We start from the raw sequence: 16,825 nt of genomic DNA on the forward strand, positions 1-16,825 counted from the left end.
CCTGCGGAACACCGGCTCGTACGGGTAGCAATTCAGATTTACAATTCTGATAGCTAACCTGAAGAGTACGATCAGTTAAATAATTTTGAATCATTTTGATCAAATAAATAGGAAACTGGAAATCAGACATTTTTGCTATTAAACCTTTGTGCCAAACACTGTCGAATGCTTTGTCTAGAATGTCTAGAAGAGCAACTCCAGTGGATAACCCAGAAGATTTATTTGCTTTTATCATGTTCGTTACTCTGACAAGTTGATGAGTAGTTGAATGTTCATGACGAAATCCAAACTGCTCTGGTAAAAAAATTGAATTCTCATTTATATGAGTCATCATTCTCAACAAGATAATTTTTTCAAAAAGTTTACTGATAGAAGAAAGTAAGCTAATTGGGCGATAACTTGATGTTTCTGCTGGGTTTTTATCAGGTTTTAGGATAGGAATTACTTTAGCGTTTTTCCATCTTTTTGGGAAGTAAGCTAATGAAAAACACTTGTTGAAAATTTTAACCAGGAGTCTCAAGGCAACATCGGGAAGATTTTTAATAAGAATATTAAAAATTCCATCATTACCAGGAGCCTTCATGTTTTTGAGTTTCCTAATAATTGATTTGTGTTTATTTTTTTTTCATTTACCAACAGAGTTGCCATTCATACAGAATCACCAGTAATGTATTAATTTGTATACGTCCATGCGAATTTCATGCAGGATACAGATTTAATACATATTGCCAAAACCATATACATAATTGTGCCTACTTCTCATTCTCCAACGCAATACAAAATTGAACCCGTTTTGTTACAATATTTACTTGCTTCTGGTCTGCCGCCACTTAATTTCGGGTGAAAATTACCAACACAAAAAAAAATAGTCTAGATGAGCAACGTTGAGTCAAATAAATGGTTACCTTCCAACATCGCGAAAAAGTTAAATATATTATCAACGTAATCCAATAATTTGTTGTGACGATTCCTTTTCAAATATTTCGATGAAATCAGGCATCCCTGCAAGCAGCTGATCGCTGTTGACAAACGAGGGGAAACCAAATAGTAAAAAAACTTTTACATACCAGAAGGGGTGTACAGATAGTAAATAGTTCGCGCAGTACAATATAGGTGGAACTAGTGCATCACGAAAAAATATTTTTATAAGAATTTACTCATACTGTCATGTCTGTTAGTCTGTGGAGCACTAGCTCGTTGTCGGTCATTTCCATGTCTTCCTTCTCACACAACGGTTTCATGTCAAGACCTGAATTTTGAACTTGGCTTTATAAAAGACATAACTCATACTCCTCAATTTTTACATTCCGCTCGAGTCAGGTAAATCCATTAAAATGTCCCGTGATATAATAACCGATCTGAAATTTATTTTGTTTACATTCATCTTGCCTTCGGTATGCAGTAACCAAGGATATGGTGACTGTTATTCAAAATCAATAAATATATCAACTTGTGCTGCCAGTTTAAAAAAATTCACTAGCGTTTCCGATTTGACATTTCCAGTTACTGAGGGGTAATTAAATTTACGATACAGTTTTGATAGACGAGTGGCAGGTCGTGTCGTCGATTACACGTTCATTAAAATGATATTATTTTTTAATAATGACATTTTTAATGACTCGTGTTATGGCCGCTAATAGATTCTCAATAGCGGCCTTACACGAGAATTATTAATGTCATTAGCGGACCTTACACGATCATTAAAAGTGTCATTACTAAAAAATAATATCATTTTAATGAACGTGTATGGTGCAGTAATGACGAGATTTCTATGCAAATTTGAAATATCATTACTTAGTCAATTTAATATCAGTAATGATTACTAAAGTAATGACATTCCAAATTTGTATGGAGAATTTATCATTACTGCCCTTACACGTTAATTAAAATGACATTATTTTTAAGAAATGACACTTTTAATGAGCGTGTAAGGGCCGCTAATATGTTTATATTTAACAAACATTAATGATTCTCGATATACTTTAACTAAGATTAACAAATTCTCAATATGCTGCAGAAAAAAATAAAACTTATGTTGTGTACGTATTGTTAGTTATTGACCAATTACCGGTTCCGGAAGTACTGCAAATAGTAGTGAAAAACCTACGCCATTCAGAGGCGACGAAACGAAAACTTTGTCTCAAAACAATTCCTGTTCCAGTTCCCGGTTCAGGAAGTACCAGATAACAAACTTCAAAACGGAGCACATCCTATTTTCACAGTGATGACCGAACCCAATTTTAAAATCTTACCCAAGTAGCAAATGTAAATCTACAATTGTTTTAAAATTGTTATTTATGTTAGATATGTTCAGAAAGATTTTTAAATATATTAAAATTTGTTGTGCAACTTATCACTGTTGAGTTTCACAATACTACTGGAAAAATCACTGTAGAACAACTTTAAGTACATCTAAAATAATTTTGCAGCAAATCACCAACTCGTTCATGTTTCATTAACAGTTATCCCAAGTAGCATTTTTAATATTATTAATAGATACTTGTAGCTATCTTCAATGCTACATAATAAATCTTGCATTAAAACTTTAAACTCCACGAAAGCCTACTGAAAACCTCTATAAGAGCATGTTCCTGCCAAGTGGACCATTCTTCATAAGGTTTATAAAGCAAAGTGAAGAATCATCATAAAGCTGCGTTAAAACTTCAAATTCAAGAAAATTTTGAAACCAGATTTACGATCAACATTAAATTTATTTGGATGGAATAAATTCCACTATGAATAAACTGTCGTTTTGGTAATACTTTTCTTGATTATATTTGTGTCATATCTGCTTTGAATGCAATCAGTAACAATTTATTGGATTTTATTTACAAGTTTGAGGCTTTTACCGAACGTAAAAACTTCATGCGCTTTTATTTTTATCGTGAATATACGGATAAAAATACGAATTATAACTAATCGCCTAGAAATAAATACGGTTTTTGCAAAAGTCTCCATGATTTATGAAAATTGTTTTCTGTGATTTATCTTTATTTTTGTATAAAACTATTTCGTGGCGATAAAACTTGTGCATACGTTTTGAAAATGAATCATAAAAGTCCATAATACTTCCTCGTTTTTGCATTTCGAAGTTTATTTGATGTCAATAAAGGCTACGGCAAAGAACATCATAATGGCGGCCATGAAATTTTCTTTAATGCAAATTACACTTAATCTAAGAAGCAATAAATCAAATAGCCCACAACAGGAGTGTCATAAATGTACTTTAGAATCTTCAAATTTGCTCTGAGTGAAACTGTCATTCAATTAACACGCGCACACACAAATCTAGATTTATGAAAGAATTTTACTGACAATAATGTTTTAAAGGAAATTTTTTAAAGCAATATTAAGAGCGTTTACATGGTTTTATTCTAGTACAAATTGATTTATTTTTAGTCCAGTTGTTAGTCTAGGTAAAAGGTTTTATAGAAGCTTTAAAAACTATGATATCACTTGTCAAAAGCGACACTTATTATAGTTGTTATAAAACAAGTAGTGATTAAACAATCAATTATAAAACTCCTATAAATTATAATCAAAACCATAAGGCATTCGAATTGTTACTTGGGATGGAAGCTCTGCAAAATCTTTCACATCGTCATGTGAAACGGGAGTAACTATAACAATTGTGCAACTTTTCAAACATTTTCTGAACGGCTGCCATGATTGTATTGGACACAATATACGTCTATATCGCTATAAATCTATAAATAATAAGCCGAATTGAGAACCTTGCTGTAAAAAATATTTTTCTTCTGAGTCCGCATAGTTTTGACTGCCTCATGAATTATTAGGTCAGCGTGTGCAAATTCATTCAGTTTAAGATAAACAATGATACAAAATCCGAAACTTGTACAAAAGTTGTGCAAGATTTATTTATTGGAAATGAAGGCAAAACTTGCAGACATGAGAATATTATCATAAAAGTTGTAGCCATACAGCATTACATGCGCAATGAAAACAAAAATCAATCAGATAATTTATATTCGGTTTTCATCTCGCGGGAAAAAATAGCAGACCTGGCATAACTTTTTAAAGATATTGAACGAAAAGTTAAGTTCTTCATAGTTATATCACAGACTAGCAGACATGACAGTATGAGTAAATTCTTATAAAAATAATTTTTGGAAGGTAACCATTTATTTGACTCAACGTTGTTCATCTAGACTATTTTTTATTGTGTTGGTAGTTTTCACCCGAAATTAAGTGGCGGCAGACCAGAAGCAAGTAGATATTGTAACAAAACGGGTTCGATTTTGTATTGCGTTGAAGGATGAGAAGTAGGCACAATTATGTACATAGTTTTGGCAATATGTATTAAATCTGTATCCTGCATTACATTTGCATGGACGTATACAAATCAATACATTACAGGTAATTCTGTATGAATGGCAACTCTGTTGATAAATGAAAAAAATAAACACAGTCTAGATGACAGACAGGATGTTTTTGATAGGGTAACGTGGCGCCATTATGACACATGTGAGTACTGTCCCAAATAAAGGAATATTCGAAATGACCGTTAAAATGATTGAAGAATTTAATTTGAGTGTCCTGTCTGTTAGTCTGTGGTTATATATTACCATTGGAAAAACTCGTCGAGCCCGCTAAGATGAATGACTATACTGTATTGTTGTTTAATCATCTAGACGATTCAAACTGATAAAAAAAAACCTAGAGAATTTCTTTCCGAAATAATAACATGTTAATGTTTCCTGTTATTTAGATAATATAAGTCATCACGTTGCGTGAACCATTTTCTATTCAACACACTGTTACCATCGATACCATATTGGAGAATATTCAAGAAAAAATCACTTCGAGAATTTTCAGGTTCAATAAAACATTAAAACACATAATGTTTGAATACACATATTTTAAAAACAATTTCGATGATTCTCATTAGGAATAATAGACCGTTGTTTTCACAGAAATTTGTGTACAATCATCAAAACACGTTAATTCAAAGGCGCTTGAAAATTTCGAGCGTACGAATACATGTTTCATTTGCGGCTCTTACACGAGTCATTAAAAATGTCATTACTAAAAATCAATATCATTTTAATGAACGTGTAACGGTGCACTAATGACGAAATTTCTAACAAATTTGAAATACATCATTATTTAGTCATCATTTAAAATGACATTTTTAATGCTCGTGTAAGGGCCGCTATTAGAAATTAAGTTTGTTATGTTTTTGTAACCGTTGTTTTCACGAGTTTCACAATTGTTTTCTCGCTGATTTTATTACTGCTTTTGTGATGGGATCACCGCATGAGTTTTTGTATCAGTTGCACAATCGTTGTGAATAATAGGGTCTGGGGTCCAATAGGATATTGATAGTACCTATTAGAGATGGGCAAAACAGTTCATTTCAAAGAACCGTTCAGTGAGGCAGAGTTCTCCTGAAAGAACTAGTTCTCCAGAGCCGTTCGTTCGTTCTATTCATAGTTGGATTGTTTGTTCAAATACTCAACGAGAACTTACTTTTGTAAGCTTAAACGAGGAAAAAAGGTCCCTCGAAGTAGAACTGAGGTTTCGTGACGAAACTTTCTTTTTAGTACCGTTCTTGAAACAAGTTTGAGGGAGCTCAAAAAACAAAAAAAAAGATCCCTCGACTTTGAACTGAGGAACTACCCTTCTTGAAAAAAGAACTATAGCTAGTTCTTTTGAACCGTTCGAGAACGAATTGCCTATCTCTAGTACCTATTAGCTCTGTCCGGACAGTACCAGCCTAGATGCCGTGTGGAATCCGGCAGATAAAAATGAACCAAGAATAGATCCACTGGGTTCCTGCTTCCATGTCGTAAAAGGCGACAATTGCAGGAGTTTCGTTTCAATTTCAGTTATCAGATATTTTCAATGTTTCACTTCTGATTACTCTACTTTACTAAATTATCTCTTTATGCAACCTATCAATTTCTGTCTAGCTTCGGAGAAAAGTTTTATTTGAAATGTTTTCTTCTTTCATGTTATTGATTGTCTTTCAGGATTATAAATTGAATGATAAAAATCATTCCGTTGATATTACAAAGTTAATAACAGAGATAACATATAATGAATGGTATATTGGATACATAGTAAAAAAACACTTGATATTAATATTTCAAACAAAAAATAATATTTTTCTCGGTAGCCGGCTGTCCAGATCAACCAATATAACCAGTTAATAATTTCAATAAATAATTAGAATAATAAAGCGGAAATAATACAAAATCAAGACGCGTGTGAAATCTGTTGACCTTTATTTGGTGATTTAAAATGATTTTATAACTGTTTAGAATATGTCAATGCAATGAATCAACTATTTTGTCTAAATCCTATTCACTCGTTTATTTTGTATCACATAATTTCATTTATAAAAAATAGGGAAGTTTTTATTCTTTACGCGATAGTATTGCAAATTTTTCTTTAGTTTCCTCGAATAAGAACTGTGAATCAAGACTTCCCGGGACTTCAATATAGGATATTGTTGAAACGTTCACTCGGGAAGTCAGTGAGTTTAGTGGTGCATCCGAGCATCTTGAAACCGGAACATACTGAGTCGCGCGCGAATACTACCAATACTAAAATTTTTACTAACAAATATCCTTCTCCCATGACACTTGTGGAAAGCGCAGTAGTGTATACAGCCTCAAGTAACAAGTGTTGGACTAACATCCCTTCCCATTCCTTAGACGATCTACGTTCGGGTCTGGCTGGCGCCGGTACTGATCAATGAATTCTGGGATTACCAGAAGATGTACATTAAAGGATGTTTTACCAGTCCCAGGACGAATCATCTAGAAACTCCCTGTACATTTTCAGCTAATCCCGATCAGTAACGGAGTAGCAACCAGGGGTGGTCGCTCAAGCTCAAGCTCAGTTGCACAATCGTTGTGAATAAATATTCGTAAAAACGGAAGAACTTGAAAATATGTTGGCCAACACAGAAAAATTGCGCTTTTTCCATAACACAACATGCTACTTGGGTAGTTTCAAATGAAAGATGTACTTAATAATATTTATGAGAGTATGAGTAACTTGAAAAAGGCACCACCACACCACGTGGTGGATTAAATAAGGTATTTTGTTGCTCACTATAACAGATTTTACACAGACTCGTTTTAGGTTTGATCCCAGATTTTTTTAAAAAATATCCTGTCATTAGAGACATCATATTAACAAGATATCCAGCTCTCACATTTCCCGAAAAATTCAATGGCAACAACCTTTTTTGCGAGCATGTCGCCCTTTAGGCCAGTCCGCATCGAACCTCATACATAGAAGTAGAGGGGAGAAATGTCAAATTCATGAGCGCCAAAAAAGCAGCGCTGCGCTTCCATACAATCACCCCTATTCTGTATTTCGATCGAATCGCAGTTTTCCAGAATGCAATTTTTTACATTCGTTCGGAAAAATGCGATTCGATCGAAATACAGAATAGGGGTGATTGTATGGAAGCGCAGCGCTGCATTCGTATGGAAAATTCGAACTCGATCAAGCTACAGAAAGCAAAATTTCGTATTCTATCGAAACAATCCGATTCGAACGAAAAACAGAATCGAGGTGGATATGTTGAATGTGATGCCGTGCGATGGCGTTGCTGAACTGAAGATTGATTTCGCTCCTAGCTGACACTTGACTCTCACTAGAAAATACATAAATAATCCAGCTAGAAAATACATAAATAATCCAGCTTGACTGCCTGACAAACATGTTAGAGATCGACTTTGATGTAAGCTTCGCACGTCTAAAGACTAGAAAACTGACCGAAGATTGCTTCGGTATACTACAGATATTTATATCTCAATGACTATAGATTGCTGTTTTGGGAGGGACTTCGGACTAAACAGTACTAGGTAACCATACTTGTCTTATATTAATATTTAAATGTGATAAAGCGATCATTTACACTATGGTTTAGATCATTTTCAGTTCTTTGAGTTACCTATAGGAAAACGAGAAATAGAAGGAAACACATAATTTCACTTATCCTTGCTCCAAATCAATAGCCGATTTATGTTTCCTATGTATTTCATCACTTCTCCGTTGAATCGTAACATGCATAACCTAACTATTATGCATTTTTCTTTGAAGAAAGATAATTGTTTCCTAAATTCGGTCGTAGTTCGTAATTCTCTTAGCATTGTTGGTGATGACAGAGAACGCAGTTCTTACGTCTCAAATACTAAGGAACACTAATCATTTCAAATGACAAAATAAATTAAAGCTGGCACTGCACGGCATTAACAGGTGGACAGTATTAAAGAGGGCTACGGTAAGGACTATCAACTCTACGTGAAGTGGAATTTGAATTGGAACGGGGACCCGTGTTGAAAATGATGGAAGGGGTTGCCTCCGCCTCCAAAGCGATTCGATTCAGGGTCGAGAGGATCTATTCCGGAATCGAATTGTTGCCGTTTTTCCGGATCTGTGAGAACTTCCTTCGCTGCAGCAACATCAATGAATTTTTTTTCGGCGATCTTTTTCTCGTCGCCGTGGTAGTTATCCGGGTGCCATTTCTGAGCAGCTTTTCGGTAAGCTTTCACGATTTCTTGTTTGGTAGCGCTTCGTTTTACTCCTAAAATCTTATAATAATCTCGACGCTCAGCTTGCTTTTGCAATCGTTGCGCACGTTCGATGCCTTCCTTGGCTCGCTGATGAGAGTCATTTACATCCAACGCTTCGCGGTACTGATGAATGGCATCGTCGTACATTTCGGCTCCAATAAAAGCTTCCGCTCTATCACACATCACTTCGGGATCCTGGTATATGTCTAAAGCCTCTCGACAGCGGCTCACAGCGACCGAGTACTGCTCATCTTTCACCAAACACGAGCAAAGCAGTTGCTTACCATTGTATCTTATCATCGGAACATCGGGTTCCAAATTGATCAACTTTTCTGCATATGCAATGCAATCAGAGTAACGTTGCTCTTCCAAAGCACTCTGAGTATCAACATGAACCTTGTCCACCTTTTTAATTTTCTTGTAGAATGGGAAGCAGTCTTTGTGTTCTGGATCCAATTTCAAACATTCCCGTATCTCTTTTAAAGCCGATGCAGAATCTCCCAGATCGTACAGCAATTTTGATAGTGTGTAATATCCCTCGGTACTGTCTTGGCATAACCTGTTTACCGACCGATACTCACTTACGGCAGCTAAACGATCTCCTATCCGGATATAAGCCTGAGCTCGTGCCTCTCGGATTTCCACCGACCACGGACACATCTCCAACAACTGCGTTAACAATGCAATTGCCGTTGTGAAGTCCTCACGCTCGATCACATCCACGCAAAGTGCCCACTGATCCCTCGCTGGATCGATGCGGGCATATTGGAAGTTCACTTCGTGATTGTGTGGATCCATCCGCAGCACGTCCATCAGATCTAGTTCTGCGTTGTCGAAGTCTCCCATTTTAAGATAAACTTGACCACGCTGTGCCCGTGCGGCCAGAAAATCTGGCTTCAGTTCCAGCACCCGCGAGAAGTCGTTCACTGCAAATTTGGCTTTACCCAGTGCTAAATAGACGGTACCACGTTTGAAATACGTTAGATAATTATTCGGGTCACCCTCTGTAAAGAAATTGGTTTAGAAAATTATTTTATGACCACGTTTATATTATAAACAAAAAAAAAACAAATGTAACGATCTTACCTACGGCAGCATGATAATGTGTCAATGCGTCTGATAGCTGTCCGCGGGCTAGAAGATCTCTTCCCATTTCCAAATGCCGATCTATTTCTGCTTGCGTAGCTGCTGATTTTGCTCCTGTAACGTAATGGCTTTGATTAGCTTATGTGAACTAGAGTTGTTCATTTGAGTGCTATAGAGTATTATTCGCTACAGTATAGTTATAATATACGATTTAAAAGCAGTTAATGGTACAAATACGGATTATATTGTTCAATATAAATCTATAGGACAATTCACTATATGTTAGAAGTTTACAGCAACAGTCAGATGGACAAAACATCTTTTGTCTATTGTCCGAACACTTCTTTTAAATAAATGACAGATGGTTTATTTGCAACGACCATGAAAACATATTAGATTTTCGCCAGACAGAGACACGTCAGAGTTTGATTGTCTATGATATGTCCGACAAATGGTACTGCAATATTTACGTGATACTGTTTTTGTGTGGATTAGGTACCAAATACGGAAAACTACAATGTTATATTACTCTGTGCACCACTAAGCGTGTCATGTAATAAATTCTTTTGAAAATTTGTATACAGAACTTACGATCAATGAACATTTCTATTAATAGAAAAAACAGCACTGTGCTGATCCTTTGCCCGTCGCTAAGCTGCGACAGTTCATAAATATTCAACAGCATCCTGATTTAGTTTGCGTTTCCTGCAACTGCACTTCAACTTGAATATCAACTAAATCACAGCAATTTTCCAAACACCACCTTCATAGTTTTGCACAACTGCTCAGCTTTCTGGCTAAGAAAAATATGCGACAATTTTGACCTTCCTGTATTGCTTTTCTCTCTACGCGATGATTGAACGACTGACGTGTTATGCAGTCAAAGATAGCGGCTGATTCGAGCGGATTTGACAGCTGCTGGATGTGGTCAACGGTGATTGGTCGAAAGTTTCTTGGCATATAGTTGTTGTCGATTTGCTACATGGGCGACGAGCATGGTGTTTTGTATAGCAAAAAGTTCAAAACATTCCTTTGGCTTCACTACTACCTGTTCGAATTCTAATATTAATTCTGTCTTCTTTACCGATAATTGAAAAGCTTTCGCTGGACATTTTTCCGCCTGGATATAGATATAGTTTGTTTCAATTTGCCTGCAGCGCTATAGGCAACTGATACTACTCAAACGCCCAACTCGATGCAACTGTATAAAACATATATTTCCCTCGAAGCGCCTATGTGTACCATGCTACGACTGTAAAATCTAGCTTACCTACAAATACAAGGATAACGACGTACATTCAGAAAAAGTAGTTTTTGACATATCGATAAGCAAGTAATGTAAACACACGAGAAACTAAATTTAAACCTTGAAAAATTGTATTCCGCACAAAACTTTCTTTCCATTGATAAAAGGATTCGTTTTTTTACACCGGAAGTGAATAGTGTAAAATAAAAGGTGAATGTCGATTGAATATGATAAATGGTGGTTACAGTAATAATGATAACAAGAAGGAATCCGACCACGACGGTAAATCCTGGCGTCGTAAAAGAAAAGTTCTGCTCAATGGTCCAGTTTTCGAAAGCAGTGAGCTTGTCGAGGCAGCTGAAACGAGTGAAACAGCACCCGTAGCCGATTCTATTATAACCGAATATAACACACTTCTTACTTGGCTTCGAGAGATTTTCGAAACAAACCTGCAATCGAAGCTCAAACGATGTAGTGCATTCGTAACGTGTCCACAGTGCGGAAAACCTATTAACGATGTTTTCGATATGGTCTTCGTCGAAAACTATCATCTTATATGCCTACTGAAGCTTCGATACGAGCATAACTTGAACGATGAAACTTCCGCCAAAGTACAAATACTGAAAATCAACATATTTCAGGCGTTCAAACACACTAGATCTCGACAGACACTCATTGGTACGTGTCCTGAATTCGGACGTTTTCTAGAGTATCTGAAGGCGGAAATTACCAGCCAAACACGTACGCATAGCGTACAGGATGCCATAAATAACATACAACCTGTGATCGAAAAAACACTTCCGGAACGAAATTCTTTCCCATGTCGATTTTGTCGCGAACCTTTCGAGGCTGAATATCTTGTATTGCGACATGAACTACTCCACCATCCAGATGATGCCGTTACTCGGAAGCATTCATATAGATCATTACGTAAAGATCTAGAACTGTGTCCTTACTGCCGGTTGAAAATTGAAAATGACGACCGTATGCGGGAACACGAACAAGCCCACGAAAAGGCATTGAAATTTTACTTCAAAATTGGCCAGAAAACGTACCAGCGATCAACTGTTCGTGGAAAATGGCGAGAAAAGCTAAAAATCGAACTCGATTCAGGATTGCCATATGCACAGAAATGTTATTCAAATAGAAGAAAACTTGTATTTAGACGTTGTTTATAATAAAGATGTTTTAACAGACCTTACCACGTATTTTGAAATTCATGCAAATGTCGCAGTGTAAATAAACTTAGGAACGAACGAGTGAGTGGTCAGGGCTATGAAAATTAACAACCAGTGATCAAAGATCACTGTGGATCATGAAATCACTGACCACGCCCGGCACGTTTAAACATTTCGATAATAAAATCATTGAACTGCCGTCGAAGGACGGTGAAGTCTCGTTAACCTTGATGGAAGTAGACTGATCGTATTTAAAACTGTTAATCATTTCGCTACAAAACTTTGCTAAGGTTTGCTACAGCTGATGGGATAATAACAAATTTTATTTTACACGATCATAACATAACCTTAAAAAATTCGCTGAATGGACATCATTTGACGTCTAACTGTGGTTTGTTTACATGTTCTTTTTAATTTGAATATGTGTTATTGAAAATGTTATTACATATCAAACAAGAACTATTTATCGCGAGTTTATTTATAAAAAAAACTCTACCATCTTGTAAAACCTAATAAGTATTCACTTGTTACGTACGACTTAAAAGAAAAAAATATTTTCTTACAATATCTAAAATAAACACTATCACATAAATCGAGTAAATCACTGGGCGGCTTTCCGTGTTAAAATAAGAGCCGAAGCTTGTCCTGTATTCATTTATTGTAATCTGGGTGAATTTATGTTGAAAAAATTAACCCTTTACAACATGTCAACAAAAGTTGAGTTGATGTTATTGGCAATGTATTTGTTGATTCAATCATGTTTTATGTTGATACCACGAAAACCTGTTTTAATCCACCTAGTGGTGTAATGATGCCTTTCTCATATCAATGAAACTATCATATATAATACTGTGGTATTCTTCAAAATATTTTTCTTCTATTCTTAAAAGAATAATCGAAATAGATTTGTTTGACCGTCAACTGATAAAAAATGTCAATTGGAAAAGTTTTGAGGTCGATTTAGAAAACTTTTTACGGTTTTTCGCTCTTTGCAGTGATGGTATAAAATTTTTAACACAATTTACCCTATATTTCCGGATCCGGAAGTCGGATCCGCATGAAATTCAGGAATAACGTATGGGACCACAGGACCTTTCATTTGAACCTAAGTTTGTGAAAATCGGTCGCGCCATCTATGAGAAAAGTTAGAACACATATTTTCATTTTTTTGCACATTTTACCCCATAAAGTTAGTGCAATAAACGTTACATACACACATACGCACATACACACACACAAACACACACACACATACACACAGACATTTTGCGTACTCGACGAACTGAGTCGAATGGTATATGACACTCGGCCCTCCGGGCCTCGGTTCAAACGTCGGTTTTCACAGTGATTGCATAACCTTTCTATATGAGAAAGGCAAAAAAAAATTTCTTCGATTCTTAAAACAATAACCGAAATCGGTTTGTTTGACCGTCTACTGATAAAAACCATCAAATTGGAAAAGATTTGAGGTCGATTTAGAAAATTTTTCAAGGTTTTTCCCCATTTTCAGTGATGGTGTACAATTTTTAACACACTTTACCCTATATTTCCGGATCCGGAAGTCGGATCCAAATAATATTCAGGAATTTTGTATGGGACCTCAAGACCTTTCATTTGAATCTAAGTTTGTGAAAATCGATTCAGCCATCTCTGAGAAAAGTTAGTGCACTTATTTTCACAATTTTTTGCACATTTTACCCCATAATTCCGGAACCGGAAGTCGGATCCAACTAATATTCAGAAATTTTGTATGGGACTACAAGACCTTTCATTTGAATCTAAGTTTGTGAAAATCGGTTCAGCCATCTCCGAGAAAAGTTAGTGCAAAAAAACGTTACATACACACATACGCACATACACACACACACACACATACACAAACACATACACACACACACACACATACACACACAGACATTTTGCGTACTCGACGAACTGAGTCGAATGGTATATGACACTCGGCCCTCCGGGCCTCGGTTCAAAAGTCGGTTTTCACAGTGATTGCATAACCTTTCTATATGAGAAAGGCAAAACGAATAATTCATTTTTTTATAATTTTATTTGTGTAATGATATAACTAAATTAATTATTTGAATAAACTGTATTAGTTTTATTCTTTATAACCTAGCGAATTTGTCTCTCCCGTTGATAATCAAAAAAGGTTGCACGTGTCTTAGAAGTAAAATTTATGTGTTTCTTACATTTCTTTGGAGTTTTTCAACAATTCAAGTATATATATATATATATATATATATATATATATATATATATATATATATATATATATATATATATATATATATATATATATATATATATATATATATATATATATATATATATATATATATATATATATATATATATATATATATATATATATATATATATATATATATATATATATATATATATTTGAATAATTCAAAATATTGCCAACCTGCATGTAGAAGTAAGCATCAAAGAAGCAACAACAATAACATATAACAGAAAAAATAAATTAATACATCAAATCGCTATTAATACAGAACATATTTTATTCAAACATCAAAAGAAAAACCATTATGAATACTTCTATTATATGTTATTGTTGTTGCTTCTTTGATGCTTACTTCTTCACTGCATAACATTACATAACGCATTTTTTATAGAAAACATTTTATGCAGGATCTCTATCTCGACCGTACTGATGGAGCACCGACTCATTGGATAGAATAAATATTAGAGGAAATTCAGCAGCTGGAAGTTTTATATGGGCGAACTATAATAGAACTGAAACTGGAACAAACGTATATCCAGCAAGCCGTTTTAGTTTTATATATTCGAACAGTTCTACTGTCAAATTTAAAACTGTTATACCTTCGGTTAGATTTTTTTAATAATAAAACGTGCTTAATCCATCTAGCAGTGAGATGATACCTTTTTTTATCAATCCGCATGTGTTTTTTTGCATGAATATTCTTCGGTATTTTAATTCTGATGACATTATTTTAATGACCATCATTTTAAGTGGCAATTTGAGATTTTAATCCCTCACTACCCTGTAATATCGAAACTGCAAATCGGATCAAATTTGCCGGTATTCAGGAACCAGCATAACCCAAACCGTAGATACGGCCATATGACGAATAAATTGCAATAGTTTTGAGTCCAACATTAGAGCTTTTCGGGATTGTCATCTTCTATATCGGTTTGAATTTCAAAAATTCATCATCCTGTAATTCCTGAATCGAAAGTCAGAATTGGATAAAATTGATTAATTTTGCATGAGACTATAAGTTTAACATATTTGAATTTGAATTTTTGTTTATTTTTTGAGAAAACGATTGAGAAAACGATACACACACGGACATTTGCTCAGTTCGTTTTTCTAAAGTTTGAGCGAATTCTATACCTATTATATATATATATATATATATATATATATATATATATATATATATATATATATATATATATATATATATATATATATATATATATATATATATATATATATATATATAATAGGTAAAAAATAAGAAAAATAAATCGCTGTTGGGGCTGCTAGTTTCTTTTGTTATAATTTCCAGACCAAAATTTTAAAACTGACATAAATTTTGTATCTAGAACTAGAACACTCCTGAACATGCCCTTAGTATACCAGGAGTGGTATGTGATAAATCCGGTCGTCCCACGACAAAAGGACCCAGCTGTTGAAATGGATGTAAATCGAAATTAAATAAGTTTAAAAGATGACATTGAAAAATTAGCATGGAAGAAATGTTTTTTTTTCATCGTAATGACAAACAAAAATGTATGATTTTAACAAACAAAATTGTTGAAATACTAATCGTTTTAGGTTTATGTCGTATCATTTATTTCTGCTGCCAAGTTTATGAATTCGAAGCACTATAAATATTACCTTCCTTTAAAGTAAGCTCATTTAAACAAAAAAATTACTAGTAAAATTTAATATGAAATTGTTTGTCGAAAAATTGACAGGAACGCAGGAATAAAATATTTGTTAATTTATCAGAATATTTATTGAAACAAACTAATCCACTGAGAAAAATCAAATATCTAGTTTTGTAGTTTCAAGCAACAATATATGCTATTTTAAATCAAATTTTCTTTTGTCACTATTTCAATAAAATAAATCGTTGCGTTAAACTCAAATTTTGTTACATGTACAATTCTTTTTCTCTGTTTGTAGAACCAGAAGTGATAGCAATTTGATCTTCGAATTTGGTCAATGACCTTAGTTTGTTAAAATCGGTTCAGCGATCTCAAAGAAAATTTGGCGGCAAAAAAATCGTTGCACACACATACAAACACATCACCCCGAAGCAATAACTAACGGTGTTTCCGTGGAGATAGGGTTGTAGATCAAAAGTGGTCCTTACACGAGACAATATTATTGTCAATTCAAGGAGTATTGATAATACTGTTGATCGTGTAATGGAAACTTCATTGGATTGATGAAAATATTGTCAAAAAATCAAAACTGCTCATCAATCCGACAATACTGTCTCTCAAGAGAGAAAATGTTAAATATGTGCAATGACCTCTTCTCTCAATATTTTAATATTCATTTGCAATATTTAAAGTGCCAAACGCTTGAAATTTTCGAAAAACTCGGACTCTTATCAAGCCAATTGGATTGATGGTATTGACAATATTTGGATTGACAATAATATTGCTCCGTATAAGGGCCGCTAAAGGTGTTTTAGTGTATAGCTCCAATCATACAGTTGGTAAGTCCTGCGGAGGGTCCCTCG

At 34.6% G+C, this 16,825-nt stretch overlaps 1 protein-coding gene across 1 annotated transcript; it reads right to left on the reverse strand.

The window, feature by feature from the left end:
• Nucleotides 1–7,851: 7,851 nt before the first annotated feature.
• Nucleotides 7,852–10,531, reverse strand: LOC131429893 (dnaJ homolog subfamily C member 3). Its single transcript, XM_058594335.1, has 3 exons — nt 10,233–10,531; nt 9,642–9,755; nt 7,852–9,559 (listed from the first exon to the last, which is right to left on the reverse strand). The coding sequence occupies exons 1-3, from the start codon at nt 10,324–10,326 to the stop codon at nt 8,280–8,282; spliced, it is 1,488 nt and encodes a 495-aa protein (XP_058450318.1). The 5' UTR covers nt 10,327–10,531; the 3' UTR covers nt 7,852–8,279.
• Between the last annotated feature and the right edge of the window lie 6,294 nt (nt 10,532–16,825).

This window comes from Malaya genurostris, chromosome 2, assembly GCF_030247185.1.
Source record: "Malaya genurostris strain Urasoe2022 chromosome 2, Malgen_1.1, whole genome shotgun sequence".
Classification (NCBI taxonomy): Eukaryota; Metazoa; Arthropoda; class Insecta; order Diptera; family Culicidae; genus Malaya; species Malaya genurostris.